Below are 22837 nucleotides of genomic sequence, written 5' to 3'. Positions count from 1 at the left end.
GTTTAAGTCTTGAGGATACAGGACCCTCCTTCTCTTTTTCTCAGCAAACCTTTACAGTGTTTGCGTCCCCCCTTTCTCCCCCACCTCTCTCACTACTGTATTATTCATTACAGTGTCACATGGTGTGGGGTTTACATCATCTTTTCCCAAAAGAGCGATGCAATGATTAACTCTTGGATCGCTCCTGTTTGGTTTTATCTTGGGGAGTTTTCTGCATTAGCACGCTTAAATTCTTTTAAAGTTCTAATAAAAATTGCACTTTTTCTAAAATGTGATCATCCTGTACACATAACTATGTAATACGAAATAATAAATTTTGTATAAAAACAAATTGCCAAAACATTGCCCACAAATACAATATATCTCCCCCTGCAATCGACGCGTCTATAATAAAAATGCGGAATTAAAAGTTTGGCGGAACTTTTGCACATTTGCTCGCTTTCCCTCTTCGGACTATTTATACAGGAGGACGTGCTTGTTTTTTGTCGGTGTCGTTCTGTTTCTATTCTTAACTCGTCTGTAAAACTACAAAATTTTACTTTGTAATGTTGAAAAAAAGTTAGATTTTCAGCGATGACAGAAGAATATGGCAGAGAACGATCTTGCTGCGTTCAGGGAGCGTTGGAAACGAGAGTTATCGAGTAAAAAGGGGGAGCAACGACTGGTTTGTGCGCCTTCCTCTTCCCGGGATATTGATGATCAGTTAGGCCAGAGAGACTTAAAAAATCTTAACAAGGCCGGTAGTTATTCAAAGCCAGAAGAAGGTGGTTGCACGGAGCATGTTCGTGTAGGGGGAAAACCTGCTGCTCTTGCTGCTGCCGCAGAGACAGAGGATCAGCCTCAGTATGTGTCCATTGCAAGTAGTTTGCTGGATGGAAGGACCAGCCCTCTGTTGGACAGAATTGAGGAGGAGAGGAGCAGGAGAAAGAGGCAATATCATAACATGACTAATGTCTGCAGCTCATCCTTGCAGCAGCAGCCTCAGGGAAAGGTCAAGAAAGAAGAAGAGCTGGTAGACCAACTCATTCAGGATCTGGTATGAGAGCGATAATGCACACCGTCAGATGGTACTTGACCACAGTCAGCTGGGTATATAATGTGTGTTTAATGATCTGTTTTGCAGAATGAAGTCAATGACATTCCCTTCTTTGATATTGAGTTGCCGTATGAGATAGCTTTGAAGATATTCCAATATCTCAACTGTGCAGAACTAGGCCGATGTGCCCAGGTAAGCAGTCTGAGTAAGAGGCTGGACAAACGTCACCTCAGGGGTGCAGGTCAGTGTTTTCATCCACCAGCTCCAGAATGAATCTTAGAGGTTAATCAGGTTTTTCACAAGACGACGTTGCAAGGCCTTGTATTCACTGATGGAAAACCCTGGTACTGTAGTTTTCAGCCAACAGAAGGGATTCATTTGATGAAAAAAGTGTTTACATAAATAGGACATTGTTTTGGCAGTCACTTCAAAATAAAATAAATTGTCCAATTAATGGGACAGGAATGGACATATGCTTATCTGGTTACTCGTGAGTATTCTTCGCTATTTTCTTGTGAAAATAGAGCTCTAAAATGTGTTTAAATGGGCAACAGAGAAATAAATCATTATTTTATTGAACTACTTGGTGACTTAAGTCTTGCTTAAGTGAGCGAGTGGATAACATCAAGGGGTTATTGCAAGTATCTATCTTTCACATTCTAAAAAGGGTTTTTGAACCTCTACTTTAGAAGAACAGTTGCACACTGACAAGCGTTACAATCTGGGAGTGATTCAAATTAAAACAACTCTGAGGCTAAAACAAATTATTTTGTTGCACAGGGACCAGAAATCTTCATGGCCAAAACCGCACCCCAGCTATACAATAGCGATGTGTTGTGATTTAAAAAGTTAAGTTCTTCATTTGTAGCAACACATACTGAATTGCTTAGGGCAGCTTTATTTGCCTTTCATGACTTAATTTGGTACAGATTAATAAATTACATTTTGTGTGCCAGACCCGCATGTGACGAGTCCATTTGGCAGTCAGCCGAGCTTGTTAAATAGAAATAAGTGATGCAAGCTCTTAATGTATGCTGACTCAATCCACAGTTACACGGTTTAATCTTCTCTCAGGTGAGCAGGGCATGGAGAGTCCTTGCAGAGGACTCTGTTCTGTGGTTCAAGTTGTGCGTGAGGGATGGTTACCATCAGAATGCCAGCATGTCTGACTCGCCCTGCTGGAAGAGTATGCTGCGAGACTGCAGGAACTCTTCTAAAACGGTGCGCTTCAACTGGAAGGTGAGCTTGAACTACTTTACTGTGGCGAATCAGATGCTTCCATCCAGCAGCTGTGCAAAATTGAAGAATAAGTCAAAAGACAGTCTTTGAATGACCTACAGATTCACAAAGATTTCATTTTCACTGCATTTCCTCACTGGACTTTGCACAACTGGAAAAGCTGGTGACAAGTTGACCTAGATAACTGCCTTTCCTGCTTTCTCAGAAAAAAGGCAGACTTTGGGAAAGCGTCTCCTGAAGCACTTACTATTCAAAACTGGGGCCCATTAAAATGTGGGACATTATGTCAATTTGTGATACTGGGACAGAGGATGAAAATCCTGTGCTGTCATACATAAACTGGGACATCGACTTACCCTAATTGTATCGGTAAAACTAACAGACAGACATGCACTCACACTTGCACCTACCTTCAAAATATGTGTGAGGTAGCCAGAGAAAAACCCGCACAGGCAGAAGAACATGGACACTATACAGCAAGGCCCTTACAAGCTTTCTTTTGTAAAGCATCACTGCTTCACTTCATTGGGAAATACTAATTGTTACTGTATTTCTCAGACTGATATTAGTGCAGAACTGACAGTAGACCAGCTGCGCGTCTCTCATCTAATAAAATATATCAGTTTTCAGCCAGCCTATAATTTTCACCTAGAATCGAGTGGGATCCATCAGCCAGCTGCAGTTCGAGTTGGGGAAGGTGCTCTGTGACGTCAGCTCCTATGACAACTTCGTCTTAGCTGGGTGAGTATCAAGGATGCATATAGGATGCTTCTGACAGCCGATTAGTAACGATGTTAACTGTAATGTTGACTCCTCATATACTCAATTCTTCTGCCTTGTGCTTCTGTCTCTTTTTCTTGTCAGGTGTCTTGGTGTAAATTAATCTTGATCATAACCTTTCTGATTCTTTACTGGGTGTTTAATTAAACATGTATGACTATATGTCTTATTGCAGTGGTTACTGACAATCCAACACATTTGGTTTTCCCTTATTAGGGGGATAATTAATTTAAAGTCAATTGAAGAATCAAGTGAAGCAGTTAGAAATGTACTTGCAGTAACACTTAAGTGACTTCAATTTCATGGGATGAGACAGGCGGTGAATTTAAGACTATAAGCTGGTAATAATTTTCTGGTCAAAGATTTGGAACATGTGATAGTTAACAGTGTAAATAAATGATTTTCTAACATTGTTACCAAAAATTAACACGTAAGTCAGTACTTATCAAATATTGTTTATTGTTCCATTTTTACAGTTGAGATCAGTTTTTCACTTTGCTGACATTCACCACCACCACCCCAAATTTTGAGAAGCTTCAGAGAAAGAGGGTGGAGTTGAAGTGGTGCAAAAGATTTTGAGACTAAAGAACGTGCACAGACGGATGCCTTAAGTATCCAAATGTATTGCCACATTCAGTCACATGTCATTGGCCCACATGAGTGTGATGTCCACAATTATCATTCGTATAGCTCACAGCACTGACATTTACAAAAAAGCCTTAAAGCCTCCCATAGGGTTAGTTGCCAGGGGGCTAAACTGTTAGTGGACGTTCTATGTGCCATCTTCTAATTCCTTTTCCATTTCCATTTCTTTTGATGATGAAGATGAAGATGAAAATAAAGGCCAAGTTAAAAGAGCCATGATAATGTACTGAGTACTCTGGAATTTAGTGACTGGTGTGATTCAGTCAAAACGAGTGTCTTTATGGTCCTATGGTGAGGGAAGGGTTAAATAAATTGCAGTTTAAATAAACTGCAACTGCTTTGAACTAGTTGGCTGAGACAGTGATTGATTGTGAGTGGCCAAAGGGACCCAATAAGGCCTCAGAAATTTGGAGCATCTCTTTAGAGTGATGTGATTAGAGTCCCCTCAGTCCTGCTGTGTCCCACTGATAAAAAGCACATGTAAGACACATAAAACAACGAAAATTGCATTTATGAAATAAGGCACCTTGCACAATGTTAACATGCTGTTAAATTGTTCTTTTTCTTACTACTGCTATTAACAAATTAACAATATCAATACTTTTCCCATTATATTAAAAGTTAATTCAACTAAGGTAATTCAACTACTTGAATTTGTTTATCTAGAAAGGAATCAATGGCCGTTAAGAGTAATCAGAAGTGATTCAATTGTCTCCACTAAATCTTATTAGAAAACCAGTGAAATGAGATTTTGCACTTAAAAAGCAACATAAGATGCTGTCTCGTTAACCCAACAGTTCTTAAAGTCACACAATAACATAGAGGCCGGATCTCCCGAGGCTTGCGTGAAGATTGCAGTAATCAGTGCACAACTCTTCTTGTACAAAGTTTTTGACGAGTTCCTTGGATATGATTCAACATCATCTTCCTCCTGTTGATAGCTGGCATTGTGCTGACGTACCAATTAAGTCAAAGTGTGTGTCCCAATTGTCTACTCTCTGCCAAACCCCGCTAACAAAGTCATGCATGCAAATAACGGGTGCTCGCATGAACACCCTGTGTCACACTTGCTGTGACTGCATGACACACTGCGACTGCACACTTGTTCAGACATGATGGTATCCGCGGAGGTGGGAACTTTGGCAGTTTGCTGTCTCCTGTAGAGAGAGCTCATTGGCTTAGGCGAAAAAAGAAAAAGAAAAAAACAGGAAAGAGGAAGGTTTGAGAGTTTTAGGTGTGATGGGATATAGTTAGGGCTTTTCCACTAACTTGGAGTCTGGTGAAATGACATGACATGAACAGAAGGTCATGTTCCAATCTGTTGAAGAAATTGTGCTACTAGAAATGTTATTTTTGAGTGAGCTGCATGAGGTATTTTATGATCAATTAATCATCCTTGCAAATAAATTCACTTTTGTGTAACTAATGTTAATTTAATCCCTGAGGTCTACATTGGTGTGACCCATTGATTGGATTCCCGATAAGTTAGATTGGTTTGGCCCCGAGTTAGGCAGACAGCATCAAATGTATGAAAGAAAATGAAAGAAAACCTTTTTTTGTTTTTTTTCCCTTGAAAGACTAAAAGTGGAGGAAAAAAAATCACCGAAATCAAATTTAAGCTTAATTTTAGCATCTGGTCTAGGGTTATTAATTAGTTTGTTGATAGATAAAAAATTTATTTCATTAAAACTTTTGAAGAAAAACTGGTAAAGTAATTTGTCAGCCAATTGACCAAATTAAAAGTTTTTAAATGTGAGAATTTCTCTAATATTTGTAAATTTGTAAATTGCATACCAATTAATTATCAAGCCAAACTTCATACATGGTCTGAATTAGTTTTGTTTTAATGTGTCTGAAATCGTACATGCATATTCTTCTTCTTATTATTCATTTTTTAAATATATAATGCATCTCTATGTATTATAAGGTAAGCTAAAACTTTATTTATATAGCACCTTTCTAGATAAAAGATCACAAAGTGCTTCACACAACGACAACAAAGTATAAAACAAAACAGACAACAGTTAACTAAATGCAATTCTAAAAAAAGTGTTTTTATTTGTTTTTTTAAAAGAAGCTACTGAGTCCAGAGATCTTAAGCTCGGTGGGTGTGAGTTCCACAGTCTGGGAGCCACAGTGGCAAAAGCTCTGTCTCCCTTAGTTCTCAGCATTGTATAATGAATGACAAGTAGACCCTGCTTACATGACCTACAGTGACCTGCTAGGGACATAGGGCTGTAGAAGTTCAATGATGTAGGCAGGAGCTTGTCCATGAAGAGCACCAGAATGTTAAAATGGACTCTGAATTCAATGGGGAGCCAGTGCAGCTGTTTTGGTCAGAAGTCTTGCTGCAGTGTTTTGAAAAATCTGTAGACGCGCCAAAGAGTCTGTTTAAACACTTAAACAGTAAATTACAGTAGTCTTGATGAAATGAAAGTATAAACGACAATCTTCAGTTCAGTACGAGATACAATAGGGCTTAGTTTAGAAATGTTTCTTTAGTGATAAAAGCAGGACCGAAACAGAGATTTGACGTAAACATCCGAAGTGAAAGCTGGGTCAAAGATTGCCCCTAGATACCTGATAGACGATTTCACAAATGTTGCAAGGGGACCAAGAGCATTCATTATCTTAGGTACGTGTCTATCAGGAGAACATACAAGGACTTCAGTCTTTCCTTCTATAAGTTGGAGGAAGTTGTCAGCCATCCAAACTTTAATGGAATCTAAGCACTCATTCAAAATCTGTAGCTTAGAAACATCTTGGGGCTTAAAAGAAATGTATAACTGGATATTGTCTGCGTAGCAGTGGTAACAGATGTCCTCAAAGGGGCTCAAAACATGCTGGAGGGGAAGTAGATATATTAAGAACAATAAAGGCCCCAGCACAGAGCCTTGTGGCACACCATAGTACAGGGACGTCGAAGATGGCCTGTATTTAGAAACTGCCACAAAAAAGTAACGTTCATACAGATATGATAAGAACCACTCTAAGGCAGATCCAGATACACCGACCCAGTATTTTAGTCTTTCAAGTAGGATGTGATGGTCAACGGTGTCAAAGGCCGACGTGAGATCCAACATCAGCAAAACAGAACATTTTCCTGCATCGTTTTGCAACAAAATATCACTGGAGACCCTAAGAAGGGCTGTTTCAGTAGAATGGGTTCTACGAAAGCCAGACCGGAATTTGTTAAGAATATTATGTTTGTCTAAAACTGTAACTGCTGGTAAGAAAAGGTCTAACTTAGGTTTTTTTAAAAGGGGTTGTATACCAGCATTTCTAAAATAAGCAGGGACTTTACCAGATGTCAGAGAGGTGTTAATTATGGTGAGCACACAGGGACCAGTGGAATGGAAGACACTTTTGAATAGCGATGCAGGCAAACAGTCAAGTGAACAGGAGGATGCTTTCATTGAGCTAACTATTTTTACCAGCTCGGGTAGTGAAATGGGTAGAAAATGTTCTAAAATAACAGACCAAGCTAGAGTAGGATCAGACAGTGCATAAGCTGATGGGGAAAAATAATTTCCTATATTACTAATTTTTTCTAGAAGGAAGGAAATTTTCACAGTCTTCATTTGAATAAATGGGGCAGCAGGTGGAGCAGGAGTAATAATGTCAATACAGTAATAGTGTCAAATAACACCTTAGGATTACCTCTGCCCTTTGCAACCAGATAAGATAAATAGGCAGCCCACGCATCTCTAATTGCATTGTTGAAAGAAACTAACAGATCCTTGAAGTAAAGGAGATGAACATTTAAATTAGTTTTCTTCCACAAGCTCTCAGCTTTGCGACAATCACGATTTAAGCAGGAAATATTGTCATTTAGCCAAGGTGAGGACTAAAAACAGAAGCTTGTCTCATTTTAACTGGACAAATTTCATCCAAAATGGAAAGACAATGCTTATTAAATAGATCTCTTAAGAAATCGGCATCGCTTTGAGGGGATGGATTTACATTAAAAGCATCTAAAAAAGTCCCGCTGTCGAGGAATTTATGAATACAGCGGCGAATACAGTGATGATCAGAGATAAAAATGTCATCAGAACAAATAAAATCAATATTTAAACCCAAAGTAAAATCAAGGTCCAGTGTGTATCACTGTGTATGTGTGCATATCCCAGTCTCAGTGAAAGTATACTTTTAAATAAATGATCAAATATTACTTCATTTGTAGTAAGACAGAAGTTTTAGAGCTGTGATGTATAAAAAATTTAAAAAGGAACTGAAAACTCGTGGTGGGCAAGCTGTCCTGGAAAATGGGGCGAAATGTTTGTTATTGTGTCGCCCAAACAACACCATCGTAATTGTCGAAAGATCGTGTAACAAAGGATGAAAACAAAATAACAAGTCAGAGTGAGCAAAGGAGGAGGGTGTGAAAGGGGAAATGATTCAGCGGTGAGAGGGTGACGTCAGGTGTTCTCGAAGGTGGAAACTTTTCAACGTGCTGTAAAAAAAAAAAAGATCAACAAAACTTTCCTTAGACTGATGAACTTTTTGCGTGTTTGGATTTAAGGTACACGTCTGGTGATGTGAGGCTGTGGGATACCCTCCACTGGGACTCAACGGCTTCGTACCTGAAGGCCAATAGTCTGTCTGCTAACACTGAGCCGAGACCACATGTTAGTCACGTCCAGGTCAACGGCACGCTGGCTGCTGCTGCGTATGAAGATGGTCAGTGTTTGTGTGTATATGTGTAATGCAGTGGTATCTTTTGGGCAAAGCATTGCCCACACCAAATACACACTATGTATAACTTCTAATCAAAAGCAAGGCAATCATTAGTCTTTTCAATCAACTTTTCTTTATCAAGCCTAGAAACCTATGGTTAGATGCACTTGTAATTTCTGTACATGATGCCCTTTGTTTATCATTTTTCCTTATGTGATAAATGCATACATTAAATGCATACAGTAAAAGACTTGGGGACTGTTTTTGGGATAGGCTGTGTAGACCTGTGGAGCACAGAGACAGGTGGGGAACCCATCTACCACTACCAGACTCCAGGGAGGATCCAAGTTCTGTCCCTAAGCCCTGACAGTCCTGTCCTGATCTCTGCCACTGGATCAGATGTTCGGCTTGACTGCGCAAAAGACTGTGGCTACTGGAGGACAGTATGCCAGACTCAGCTACCCAAGACTGTGAGTCAGAGTTCTTCATTTTTATCAGATGACACATTTCAATGTGCAATTATGTTAATTAATAGACTGTTGCTTTCAACTTTTCTCTGAATATCAAGTTAGAAATTGGCTTTCGTTGGGGTTTGGACTGTGGAGGAAATCACTTAAAGTACCGGTTATTTATTTAGTATCCTGGTAGTTTGAGTTCACAGGCATAGTAGTAGGCATTTATGTGGCAGGTAGGGAAGGACAAAAAAGACCAAGGTGACATGATCAAAGAATTAAAAAGTGCAGTGATTAAATGACTTGTACATAAGTGTGCAAGTAATGTACTAAAATGCAGTTATATACTTAATAAAGTCACTTTCTATACTGATGTATATGTAAAAAAAAATTGTGCTCCATCCTGTCTAATCTCACAGGTAGAGAGCATGACTTTAGTCCCAGGTAGGGACCAGCAATGTCCGTTGGCAGCTCTGGCAGCAGGAGAGTCCATGTACCTGTTGGACCCTCGGGAGGAGGAGCCATTGATGCTCCACTCAGTCTATGGTCATCCTGTTACCTGCTTGGATGCCTCAGAATCCCATGTTGCATTTGGGGTGAAGCGCACAGGCTGGGCCATGCATGACGGAGGGAACAAGGTGGGTTCAGCTTCTGTGTACAGTTCCCATAGAAAATGAACACATAGGTTTTAAAAGTACCTTAATTTAATCAGTGTAATTACACAGTTTCTTCAGAAAACCTAAAACTGAACCCTGGCACTTTTTTGCTATGTGATGTATATGGCACATGAAAAATCAAAGTTGAGTAGGCCTTAATGTTTATAAAGCACTGCAAAGCTTCAGGTCTGCTCGTGGATGAAATCAGCAATAAACAGTACAGCTGGCCATGATTGTCCAGTTTTTGACTATGATGATGTAGTATGAACAGGGAATTATTCGTCTGCTAATAGTGGCAAATGAACCATTTTCTAGTCTGGTGTAAAATCCATTTACTCAATAATAAATGGATTTTTTTATTGGGAAAGTGAATTATTTTATTAAAACTAGGGGTTTTGTGATATACCAGCATTAACAATGATTATGACATTTAAAAATAAAAACACATGTAACATTTTTGTTTTTGTAAAGCTTATGCATGCTCACACATGCACACATATCAGGTGTTGCTAGTTAGTGGGGACATCTCATTGACATAATGCTTTTCCTAGCTGCTTATCCTAACCCTAACCATCAAAAATGAATGCCTTACCCTAAACCTAACCATAACCCAATTGTAACCCTGACACTAAAACCACATTTTGAGTGTGAAAAATGCCTTCAACCCCATAAGCACCTTGATTTTTGGTCCACATGTGGGCTGTTGGTCCCCACCAGTGTAGTAAATTTGAGATTTTGGTCCCCACCAAGACATTAAAAACACACACACACACACACACACACACACACACACACACACACACACACACACACACACACACACACACACACACACACACACACACACTTTTGTTATAAGTTTAATTTCATTTGCCCAAAAACAAGCTCTCAGTAAAAGCTATAAAAGTCAACATAAAGCACGTTGTTATAATGGTACATCTGCAACTCTTCACTTGACATATGCATTTTTTTTTCTGGGAGAGAATAAAGTGATTATCCACAGTTTTGTTTTTTTTTGGCCACTAATTTACATGCTGTTATGATGATTATTTAAGCCTTTATGAAGGGCACTCCAGTATGTATGTATGTGGGATTGTAATCTAGTGTTTGTATGTTAATGGAATTGATGGAGCTGTATCAAGGTTTTGTGGTGGGTGGAATTGAAAATACTGCGAAACACAAATAAACCTAAACAAAACCTTGAACGTCGACCAACTAGATGGAAGGCCTCTGGACTCTGCAGCTGGATTTTAAATGTATAAAAAGCTACCTTGACCTCGCTAATTGAAATGGAAGGTTTCCATCAGAGTTAACAAGGTCAGCTGTGCTCACAGCAGGTGCGTAATGAAAAAATGGGAAGTTGTACGGGGTAAATAATTTGGTTTGTTTAAATGGAATGATGCATGTTTTGTTGCACAAATATAATTTACTGAGTGAAAAGCAGTGAGGACAAAAGTTTTGGCTTTAGGCCAGTGTCAGTTTTAATCACTGGCTTGTAGCTGAAATACCAATCTTCTCTTAGGAAAAAAAGAACAACATTTTGGGGAATAGATTCATTTTCCCTTTTTAAATCTGGTCTATATTTACAACTGCTTCTGGTTTTTAGGTGCTCTGCTCTGTGTCTAAACTTTCTTGCGGGTGTGATTACTATTACTTGAGGTCCCTTTAGACCCCCTGGGTCCCTTTAGAAATAATGTCATGTGCCTGTAGGGGATTAGTTTATAGCATAAATAGCTAGCCTAAATAATGCAAACCCTCTCTGGACCTCTGCTCTTAATTACTAGAGCTTTAGGAGCACCTTTTGTGGAGTGTTGTTCCTTGATCTGTATCTGTTTGCTTCTAATAATACTGTGTTTCTAAGGACTCCATGTACCTAATTGACTCTTAAGCCATTACTTAGAGACTACAAATAGCCATGAGACAAACTCATCTTTTGGGATCTGGGGACAACTAGTCAGCAGTTATTATGTGGTCAGGTTCACTTCATCTAAATCATGTATTTCTGTGATGATAAAGATTCAAGTAAACTGCTTATTCAAAGAAGGCAGTCTCAATTAAATGTGGTGGTGGAGTGGTAGCTGTAGAGCTGCAAATACCCACTGTGTGTGTGAGTGCACACACCAGTTTGTTGGTGACTTATTGCTTTTTGGCAAAGATACTACACTGACATCATTCCTGTTAGAAATCACAGCTGGAACGCTGCAGCACATTTTCAGCGACAGCACTAAAGCACCACATAGTGGACCAAAGAGAGACTAGCAGTGAAACCTTAATATATGATGATCCTCTTAAATAGTATAGAGACTGACATTTAGGTAAGCATTTGTTATTTTAAGGGTCTCACTTTTGTATCACTTAATTAAATCCACCAACCAAGAAGGTTATCTGATTGATTCAATTAATATATTTCTGTTTGTTTGTCTGATTGTTAACAGAATTTTTCAAAGATTCTAGCTAGAGTTGGGTGAAAAAATTTTCCTGGGGTAGAGCTCGATCCAACTGGAAAGTGGTTAACTTTTTTTTTAATTGGAATTTTGGAAGTATTTTTTGCCCTCGAAGCTGAGGCAAAGTTAGAAATTTCCTTTCATATCTTCACAAAACTCTTTAACTGAAACAAGAAAAACTGGGAAGCATCCTCTTAATGTTCTCAAGAAAATATCACAAGCTAATACGGATGGATCCATGGATGCAGTCTCAAACGTGCTGTTTTTGCTGTTTCTGTATTTAATTTTGAGCTGATTTGTAGAAAAAATATTTGTAGCTTGATAAAAGAGGAAATTGGTTTTATAACTGAAAACATTCTTTGCTTCTTGCTTTTCCAGAGTGAGAATTATCTGTTTTTGTCTCTTTTTGCTTCATTTTTAATTGATTACTATCAGTTTTTCTTGTGGGATGTGGGGGTCTGTAAATCAGATAGCACCAGATATGAAATTTGTTTCCTAACTTACTGGTGTTCATAGACAGTGTGACAAAATATTTACTGGAAAAATTATAGACAGCTAAGTGGATCGTTCAGGCTGTAGTTGGCGCCCTACTCCTAAAGTGTTATCCCGAGTACTGTACATTGTTGGGATTGCCTCTGATTCTAAAACCCCCCACCCAGCTCTAACATTATTCCGTAAACACAGCTAGTCTCAGACAGTCCAACTGAGATCATATTTTTTATCTTCAGCTTTAAAATTGGTTAAAATTTTAAAGCTGGTTAAAAATGAAAATCAAAGGTTCCTCTCCCAGTATGCACTGCCTTTTAGATCTGATTAATTTCACTCGCAGATCAGATACATGTGGTCTTTGGTATCCCATCTCAATTATGCCAATTCATGATTGGCATGACTAATTAAAATATCTTACAAATTTAATTAACTTGTCTGTCACTCCTGTCACGCTTCTATCAGCAATTTTCATACCGTGAAGAAGACAAAGCACAACTTGGCTGCAGCTATTAGTTATGCCTTTAGTAAGAAAACATATGGTTCATTAAAATCTGTTAAGATACATGGAGGTGGCATCCAAGGAAGTCATGTAACACCTTTTTTTCCAGACAGAAGAGTGAAGTATTTCAATTTACAGCATTTTGACCCAGATAAAACTAACCGTGCTGCCACGTTTCTGTTGAGCTGACTCGTTGTGCTGTTGTGTGACTTTATTGAAGTTTTGTTTGAAAATCAAAGTTTGTTTTGTGTCGATCACATCAGAGATTATCTCTCACACGTTGGCTTGCAACAGCTTTTAGCTTGCACTTTTTTCTTTCTTTCTTTTTTTTGTAAATCTCCCCTCCCTCGTTTGATGTGTGTCTCTGCGTGTGTGGTTGAAGCTACTCTCCAGGTCCTCATTACTACTAGTCTTCCCCTTGCCATTGGACTAGGGGCACCCTGGCATCTGCCCTGCTTGTGGCACTGCATTCAGAACAGGCTGGCTTCTTCACTGGCAAACTATCAATCCTCTGCAGTGGATCTACCGCTGAGCTCAAGTGCTGTCTGAAAACCTGTCATCTGCTTGTTGCCCAAAGTTCAGAGGGCTGGTTAGATGGGCTGTGTTTGTACAGCATGTACAAATGTGGGTTTTCTATATTTATATAGAGAACTACTAATCTGTCAGGACAGAAATCAGATCATTAGGGATGAATTGCTCAATAAAACCTGAAATGGGTTCCTTCCCAGGTAAATAATAATAATAATAATAATAATAAAGTTTTTAAAAGAGCCCAATAGCAATTTTCAGTCACCTGTGCATGATTAAGTAAATATTCTGTAAGTATGCAAATCTAAAAAGAGCAGCATGGCGCGACATCTGACGTATAAATGTAAATTTTTTGTTTGTCCATAGAGAATTCAGCCTCAATCCCAACCCTCTGTACGACACTGTAAGTGTTCACAAAGTGAAATGTAAAGTGCAAGTCTTAGAAAGTGTTGGCTGGAACAAACCTAACAATATGCGTTTCATCCGATGCGCTCACATCTGTCTGTCCGTATATTTAAAGCAAATATAGAGCTGAATCCAAACAAAAGGGTGTGGTCCAGTAAAAAAGCCCGCAGTCTGTAGGTTTTTTTTAAACCGGTGGATTCTTTTGTTGGAACAAAAACCAACAGAAGGTTGAGTTTCCATGTCACAGGATGATTTCCCATTGCTGGTCTATGATATGACACACCAAGCCAGTTTCTGCGCTTTTGTACAGATTATCAAAGCATAAAAGATTTTCTTTGACATGTAGTAGTAATTGCTAAGCTTTTCATCTTTTTAAAAGCATACAGAGTAATTACATAAACATCCCAATACAAGCAACTATTAGAGCTGCTTTTGTTTGGAAGCCTCACTGGAGATTCATCTAATGCATTAACCTAACAGCTTCTCTGTCGCCATACGATTATCCTTTCTCTGCTGCTTTCTGCCTGTAATATTATCACTAAACAGCTCCTTTGCCTCCCTCAGCGATAATTTTAGTGGGTGAGGTAGGCAGATATTTAATAGAAGTATCTTCCAGAATCTGCAGTGATTCATTGTGAACAGCAGGCTTTGTGCCCCCCCCCCCCTCCTTCTCAATTCATGGTACTCCCTCTTTTCTCCTGTCCAAATCCTATCAAGCTGTCATTTCAAAGTCCGGTGTGATTTGGGTTTTGCCCCGGGGTGGTGCACAATTAAAGCTCTGCTTGGCCCAAATAAGGGACACACAAAAACTGCTGGCACCTCCTCAAGGCTTACATCATCTTTCTCCTTTTTTGAAACTTCTTTTATGTTTCCTGCTGTCTCTCTACCCCCCTCCCTCTCTCTCTCTCTCTCTCTTTCTCTGTCTGTCCTTTTCTATCCCTCCTTTCCTTTTGGCCCTCTTTCGTTCTCTCCCTCCCTTCTCGCTTTAATTTCTTTGTCGTTTTAATTATTCAAAGACAATTTTGCCTGGCGGTTATCCTGTTTGTTCTGTCTCGTTTGGATGAGAAAACACCAGCCGCTAATTGACCAATTAGGCCAGCTCCAGATGACATCATTGTAACTTGTATGAGGAAAGTTTATTGCCGTCATCAAGCCAAAAGCAGGAAAGGCTGTAATTGAAGTTTTCCTTCAGGTCTTTTTTTCCCCCCCTCAGTTCATCTTCATGCATTCACATAATTGGCCAAGGGTGTTTGCCGTTACCTGTAATTGTCAATTGTACAGTAAGTTAGTGCAGTATTACCGTCTATCCAGTATCACAAGTTTTACTTTGAGGTGTAGTTACATATTGTGTGTGTGTGTGTGTGTGTGTGTGTGTGTGTGTGTGTGTGTGTGTGTGTGTGTGTGTGTGTGTGTGTGTGTGTGTGTGTGTGTGTGTGTGTATAATTTATTTGAGGAAAACAAAGTGGATCAGAATGATCTAAGCATCATTCATTGTGATTCAGGCTTTAGCTATTTGAACTTTCTGATTTTTGGTCAATTTCCTGTAACATTGTAGGAGATTTGTAGGAGATTTGTGATTAAAGTTTAAAAACAATATTTTAATGGAGATAAACATAGTAATGTGTGTTTGAATATCTCTTGAAAATCCCAGCACTTAAACTATTACAATAGTTATTCACCTGTGCTTTCATTGCTGCACTTAAATTAGATGCAAAATGAAGCAGCCATTGTTGGGTAACAGGAAAATGTTTGTAGCCTTATTGACTGTGTGTGCGCAGATCAGATAATCTATGAATTGTAACACTTTTTACACAAAATTTTATTAGCATATATAACTAGATGATGATTAACACCGATAAAAACAGTTAAAGTTGTTATATACAATAGATTCTTTTTAACTGTCTCTGTAACAGTGCAACCCACTGACAATGCACCCTTATGCAGTTTTTATATATTCCCTGGCGACACTCAGCTGGGCATGCTTGCTGGTTTTAGGAGCTTTTTGTTGTATTTCTAGTTTTTCAGTAGGATGCTGTTATTTCGGTTGATTTGGTTTCACACTTCCACTGTAGTGTCTTATATTGAGAGCTAAAATCTGCTGTACAGTTTATGCATGTGGTGACAGTCTTGGAAGTTGACTAACTGTCATATATGAAAAGAGTAATGTTTCTCTCAAATTTCAGATCCACATCTACAGCCTGGAGACGCGCAAACCGACAGTTTCTGTCGGCAACTCACCGGGAGATTTCACTTGCATCAACCTGAGAGACAGCTCTCCTCATCTGCTGGTGTGTGGGAACAAAGACAGGAGGTAGGACACAAAAACACACATACAGATGTAAAATCGTGCATAATATCAGAAACCTGAGCCAAGAATGCAAGCTAAAAGGAGTGTGCCTGTGAAATTGTTTTCTCAAAGCGACACCTGATGATGAAGAAGGCTGGAAAGCTAAGGTTACTTGAAGTGGATAACAGATGTTTTGAAAATGTGTGAAAGACGTGGCTTGATTAAATTTGTGAATTTTTTAGAGTACAACCTTTTATGTTGAAAAACAAGGCTTTGAAAAGCTTTTTGAGATGAAAATTAATTCATTAACAGTTTTTTAGAAGAGTGATGTTCTGTTCTTTGTCTTAAATAGACAAATATCTCGCTTTTCATTGTCTTTCTCCTCCAGTACCTGGGATACTATAGAAGAGAAAAATTTGGCTATCTTGATTCTCTTCATTCATGTAGACACACTTACCACATTGCTAACCTGGCTCTCCAGTTGAGAAAAGGACACATAAAAGAGCCATTCTCTACTTGTTAGTGGTGCTACAGTGCATGAGCTGGCAGGAAAGAAAAAAATCCCTGGCGTGTCTTTGTCCAAAGCTGCCCCCGCTGTTTCTATTCAGCACCAAATCCATCTGGCTGTTAAGTAGTTGGCTGACAGCAAAAGACAGACCACATCGTATTGTTTAGGTTCTATTTTTTTCCCCCTCTTCTTACTAGTTATGACTCCTGACATTCATACAAAAGCAGGAAATGCTCCACTAAAGATCTTTTGTCAAGTGTCACAGAATTGTGATTTTCATAGTAATATTCAACAGCACCCTTTGAATGAATAATTCAGTGATTTCCTCTTGGACTTTCTGATCAGATTTTGTCCAGAGAGGTACACACACCAGGTTGGCTCTTCCACTTTGGCCCCAGCTGATGCAGCGCACAGCCGAGGACAAATGGAAATTGGGAAACTGAGGGACAGTCTGAAATCTTGGCCCTTCAACAGGGTGGCTTAAGGCCAGAGCCTAATGCATCCCTTCTTTTTGTCCAAATGAGTTTTGTCCCTTTGTTTTTTGCGAGATCCAAGGAGCACATGAGGAGTCCAAATGATGGCTGTCGGGAAAAACCTTGCCATATTTGTGTAAACAGGAACAATGTAACAAAGGGAAATATTACATATATTTAGAAATTGAAGAAATAATGAGTACTGTTACAGTTAAGAAGGACTGCACATATTGTGTTCAGCTTTGAGACCGTTTTACTGGCAAACTTATCCTTCAATCAAATGTTTTGTGGCACGGCTTCATGAACAGCTATGCCAGTTTGAAGTTTGATAGATTATACATGGGCTTATCATGCTGACCTACAGAGGTCCATTCTAACCAGGAACATCTCTGACATACAGTGAAACAGTTAAGGTTTTATTGAATGGTTTGGACCAAAATATTTCACAGACACTGTTGTGACCAGACATTTACATATGCTTGTAATGATTTCTTTAAACTGTTGATTTTTCAGGGTAGAGCGATTGTACAGCATGCATCTTTAATAATCTTTTTAAAAAAAGAAGACTTGGGTGTATAAGCCTGAATTTTGAATATTTTGGATTTTCTCTTTTGCAAACGCGGTCAAAATTATCCATGTACTTAAATACATATATTCACTTAAATCTTTTGAGGACAAAGGGAAAGTCCAAGGAAGGTCTAAGAAGGAGAACTGTAGATATACAAGTTAGGAAGGTTTTGGAATGGACTAAACAGGATAACACTAAGCTAATGACCCGCCCAAAGCTCTGACCTCAACAGTACTGATATTTTTGGACTGTGCTTAAAAGTCGAGTCTATGCGAGGAAACCAACCAATTTAAATAACTTCTTCCAATTCTACCTAGAGTGGTGAAGGATCCAGCCTGAATTATGAAGGAAGGAGCTTGTTGATCACTACCAAAATCACCTGGTCAAGGTGCAACTTGCTACTGGACATTTACTTGAGCAAGTATACTTTAGACAGTATGTGGATTACAGATGCACAATGCACTAAAAGCTCCAAATTACCACGACAGTCATGCCCATGATGAGTGCTTGTAAACTTCTGACCAAAACTGTATTTACTTTCTTGTGGTCCTTGAACTTTTCTTCTAGAGAAATAATGCGGTTGATATTTGTGGTTTTCAATGAAATATTTTTCATTTGGCATTAAATTCCAAACCGCCATTTGTTTCCCAGAAGAATAAATAAATAAATAAATCCTAATAGGATTAACATCACTCTCAGCTATACTTTGTGCTAATTAGAAAATGCTAGCATGCTTAGTCTCGAAACAAAAGAAAGAAATTTGATGTCCTTACGTCATGTCTGGGCTCGCCTCTGTAACAGAATGCAATCACTTATTTAGCCTTTTTTCCATCAATCTTTCTGAAAAAATGAATGTCCCTGTGTTTTCCATAATCAAAGACTAATGGACATCAACAACAGCACTTTACATCAGATACGAAAACCTAAGTGATTTTTGCTTTGTGGCATGCTTTTTTCACAAACCACAGATGCATATTTCAATCCAAAAATAGCAGGCTTTCAATTGAATAAAAAATTGCTCGAGAAACGCACAAGAAAATATGGGTTTAGTTGGAGATCGTGTTGCCCACTGCATATGCAAATGAATATTTTTGCTACAACATTTTCGGTGCACAGGCTATACGTGGCACAGCATTATCTGGCACGCAACACAAACTAGCAGTTTATTCTACGCTAAGGGGAGCATCCACAGTTGTGCACATTATATTACTCCAAAATCGATCAATTTTTAAAAAAAATTGTGGTGGAATTTGGTTTATTCCACTTAAATCTCCATCTTATTGTTGATCATTTAATACTTAACCCATAACTTTGAATGGAAAAAAAACAAAATGAACTTAACAAATTATTTGAACACTGTTACTCAACTGTAGGAGCCAAAATTAGTTATTCCCAGTTTTTAAGACATCCATTTTAACGGAATATCAAGCTTAGCTAAAACTACAAGACCGGTGCAATCATCCAATCACACCACTGAATCGGTTGTCTCTCTCAGGGCGCAATGATTGATGTCTTCTTCCAGCGTTAGGTAAATAGCTTTTCAGGGGTTAACTGCACTTCTCCCACACATCTCGTATTAGGGAGAGCTCCTCTTGATTAATGAAGAAGAGCCTAGCCAGTGACAGTTAACTGAAGACAGAGCCGCCTTCTGCTTTAGATTTATGGTTCCCCAAGGTCTGGCAGTAATGGTCAGTCCTCATTGTTTAAACGTGTGCTTCCATCACGTAATGCCACTAAACAGGCAGAACTAACTGCAGACAACAAGTCCTCAGTGCCCATTTAGCTATTTAAGGCTGATTCTTTTAAAAAGTTTGGAAGGGAAAATGAAATCTGTCTGAGTCCCCAAAGTGAATTTGATTATGGTAATGAGGTCTTGGAAGAAGGTTGGGCCTGGATAGAGTCATGTCCTGGATGCTTTCAGCTGCAATAAACCCACAATGACAACAGATGGAGCTGAGGGTCCCCTGGGCTCATGTTGCTGATAAAACCTGGAGAGTAAAAAGCCTGCTCTTATTGCTTTTCATCCCTCAGATATACCAGCAAATTAATAATAATTATCATATCATCATAAAAGCTTATTTTAACACAGAAAGGATCAGAGAAACATAGAAAAGATTAAAAGAAAATCCTTGTCAAACTTTAAAAGAGGTAAACGGTAACGTTAAATACAAAAGTGAACAAAAGTACAACAAATGAAGTAAAACTTGCTACACTTTATTAAAAACATGAGGTGACAAAGATAAGTGTTTGAAAATGGATCAGAGAAAGTATCCTTTGTCGTGTTCATTCTGTCACGTTCGACATATGAACTGTTTATTTACAGTGCACAATATACACTCCCTATATGTGCTGTCAAATATATTTATACACTTTGAATTCCTTCTTATTTTCTACAGTATCTGCACAACAGCAGCCTTTTCATTCCACATTTGTGCATGTGGGTGTTTTGCTCGCCCTTTGTGTTTTCTTTTTTTGCTTCGTTCTTGAATATTGTTTAGATCCTTGTTTAGTTGGTTTTGGATTTCTGTCTGTATTCCAGTTACTTATTAGTTGGTAGTCATGTTTAAATAACTACTATAATCTTGGTTTGTTGAATCAAATTATGAAATAGTTGTCCAGATGCGAGAACAAATCAAGCTGGGACTAAAGTTTGGAGTGGGCCATCTGTGCTGAAACGTTTCCTTCAAGAAGTGAGAATAGAGTCCTTTTGTCTGCAAATGAATGCACTCTTTGATAAACTGTAGCTCTCCCTTGGTATTAGATGTCCACTTTTGTTAAAAAAAATCCAAAATTAGCTAGAGTGCTATTGTACTTACTTCACTTATTTTTCTATGGGTCTTACGCTGGATCATCAGGGGAGTTTTATCAAGGATACCAACAATAAAGTGGCCTGTGAAGGATGTCTGACTTAAATAACTGTAGTTTTATGACAAAAGTAAGCACTTTTCTCTCAATAACTTAATATTAGTTTTGGTTTTTCCTTACTATGTCTCAGGGTGAGGGTGTTCGACATAAGATCTGGCTCTTCTGTCGCATCTCTGTACGCCCACCACTTGGGGGTCACCTCTGTGCAAGCGGATGACTGGAAGATTGTGAGCGGCGGAGGCGAGGGATTGGTGTGTGTCTGGGAGATGAGGATGGGAGCAAAGCTATGGGAGATGCACAACAGGTAGGACTGTTTTCAGTACAAACTGTCAGAAACACTAAAATTGTTTTTTAAACATGTTATTTCTGCTGTATCACATTATGAGTATGGTATTTGACTTTAACATTGTAGTAAATGTAGTTCCTCATTCGAACACATTTAACCAGTGATTATGATTACTCTGTTCTCATTTCAGTTTCTTGTGCCACAGTTAACGTAATCTTCTCACATAAATGTTTTTATTTCATGTAAATTAAATTGCTTAAGACAATATTGTGGAGTCAGTTTAGTATCACACTCACATCTCCAAGCAGTAACTGTCATTTTTGTGGTGCCTTCACCGCATAGAAAACATTCAGCATCTTAACTGGTATCTTTTGTAGATGCTACAGTAGTGGATACATCCATCAGCGAAACACATGCTGGCAAGAATGCGATTTATATATTTAATATTCAAGGTGTTATCCATCTTTGCTGCAGGCATCCTGTAAGGCATGTACGCTTCAACACCAGCACTCTGGTAACAGCCAACATCCCTGATGACAAGTCGCCACGGGGAGCTTGCATCACAGATGATGACCTAACAGCTCATCGCAGGTCGTGATCTCCCTCCTACACTTTTTTTTGTTGTTGCCTGGATCTCTTCTATTCTTCTACCTCCTATAAGTCTCTTGTACAAAAGCTGGGATAGGCTCCAGCCACTATGCAACAAGCAGAAAAGAATGGAGGGATTGATGGTTGATTCCTTTTGAGAAAAGCGATACAGCTGTCATTTCTGAGTCCTCAGCAACCTGTTTTTCAACAGGTTGCTGAGGACCTTCATTAGCAAGAAGGTAGTCTCACTGTAACCAGAGGTAGCAAAAATCCTTAGGTGAGATCATGTTTTTGTACAGAACAACAGTACCTTCTTTTAGTAAGACCTTACTCATCACCTTACCTGTAATTTGAGAAATCTGTCTGCCTATGCTTCTGTCTGTTCTTGGTAGGTCTATTAGTGGACACACACACACACACCCTGTGTCTTTGTTAGGATGAGCATTTTTCACATTTGAGCTAAAGCGTGTTACCAGCATCTCCCCAAAAATGACTGCTGTGTGGCTGCGTCGCTCAGACAAGCACGTTTGTTGGGCTATTTTTGTGAGGAGATTCGCTGTTAATGTAGTCACAAACTAACAAATTTAATTCGTACAGGCCTTTTGAATGGGTATGGAAAAAATGACAACTGGACAAACCGTTTTACAATGTTTAGTCACAAAGAGATGCTAGACATGTTTTTGTAACGTCTTTGGCTTCCTTCAGTCACTCATTCATGTTGCTTGGATAAGCATTTCTTCAGAAAGCTACAGTCTGCCCTGAACACACACAAACAATCATTAAGTGATTGTTATCCCATATCCACATTTAAAAACAGTAATTTATGATTTTCTGGAGATGATGCATTTAGGGGATAAATGAGCTAAACTGCATGTCTGCCGTTTTGTCTCAGTCTTCTAAAGCAAAGTCTAAGCATAAATGACAATCAACAATACAAAACCTAACAGTTACTGATGTCAATGTTTTGTTTTTCTAAACTTCAGACACAGAGGAGTCATCTGCCACTATGACTTCTCTGAGGACGCCCTGTCACAGGATCACATCCTGCCCATCTGCAGGTCTGACTACATAGAGTCTTATGGCTACAACTACAACATCAGCCTAGCAGTGCCTTACGACAGGCTGTCTGGTTCCCATCCGTCCCAATGACACGCAGTTTTCCAGACTGCAAATGGACTTAATTGACTGCAATTGAAAAGACAGTAACATTTATCAGTTTGAACCTTTAAACTGTCGTTTTATTTAACAGGTCCTCTTTCATCATCCTGATCAAATCAAGGCTATTAAAATGTAGTAGTGTCGGTGTATTGTATATAACTGTTGCATAGGTATCTCTATGTTATTGTTGAATCTAGCTGCCCGATGAAACACTGGGTTTGATGTAGTCCAACATCACAGGAATAAAGTCATTT

The 22837-nt window shown here is 38.9% G+C and overlaps 1 protein-coding gene across 1 annotated transcript; it reads left to right on the top strand.

Annotated features, from left to right (window-relative positions):
- Positions 1-446: 446 nt before the first annotated feature.
- fbxw8 (F-box and WD repeat domain containing 8) lies at positions 447-22828 on the top strand. The gene is made up of 11 exons (XM_080893622.1): positions 447-1036; positions 1124-1228; positions 2111-2275; positions 2928-3016; positions 8223-8380; positions 8651-8847; positions 9249-9467; positions 16034-16161; positions 20682-20855; positions 21312-21428; positions 22409-22828. The coding sequence occupies exons 1-11, from the start codon at positions 587-589 to the stop codon at positions 22572-22574; spliced, it is 1968 nt and encodes a 655-aa protein (XP_080749748.1). The 5' UTR covers positions 447-586; the 3' UTR covers positions 22575-22828.
- The last annotated feature ends 9 nt before the right edge of the window (positions 22829-22837 follow it).

This window comes from Rhamphochromis sp. 'chilingali' (genome assembly GCF_963969265.1).
Source record: "Rhamphochromis sp. 'chilingali' genome assembly, chromosome: 10".
NCBI classification, from domain to species: domain Eukaryota; kingdom Metazoa; phylum Chordata; class Actinopteri; order Cichliformes; family Cichlidae; genus Rhamphochromis; species Rhamphochromis sp. 'chilingali'.
This window is presented reverse-complemented; position numbering and strand designations above follow the sequence as displayed.

What these genes read in the sequence shown, in the direction of transcription:
- fbxw8 (XM_080893622.1), top strand. Translation starts at nt 587, where the DNA reads ATGGCAGAGAACGATCTTGCTGCGTTCAGGGAGCGTTGGAAACGAGAG. An exon ending in ACCAACTCATTCAGGATCTG is followed by an intron (nt 1,037 to 1,123) that starts GTATGAGAGCGA and finishes TCTGTTTTGCAG; the next exon opens with AATGAAGTCAATGACATTCC. An exon ending in TGCATGACGGAGGGAACAAG is followed by an intron (nt 9,468 to 16,033) that starts GTGGGTTCAGCT and finishes CTCAAATTTCAG; the next exon opens with ATCCACATCTACAGCCTGGA.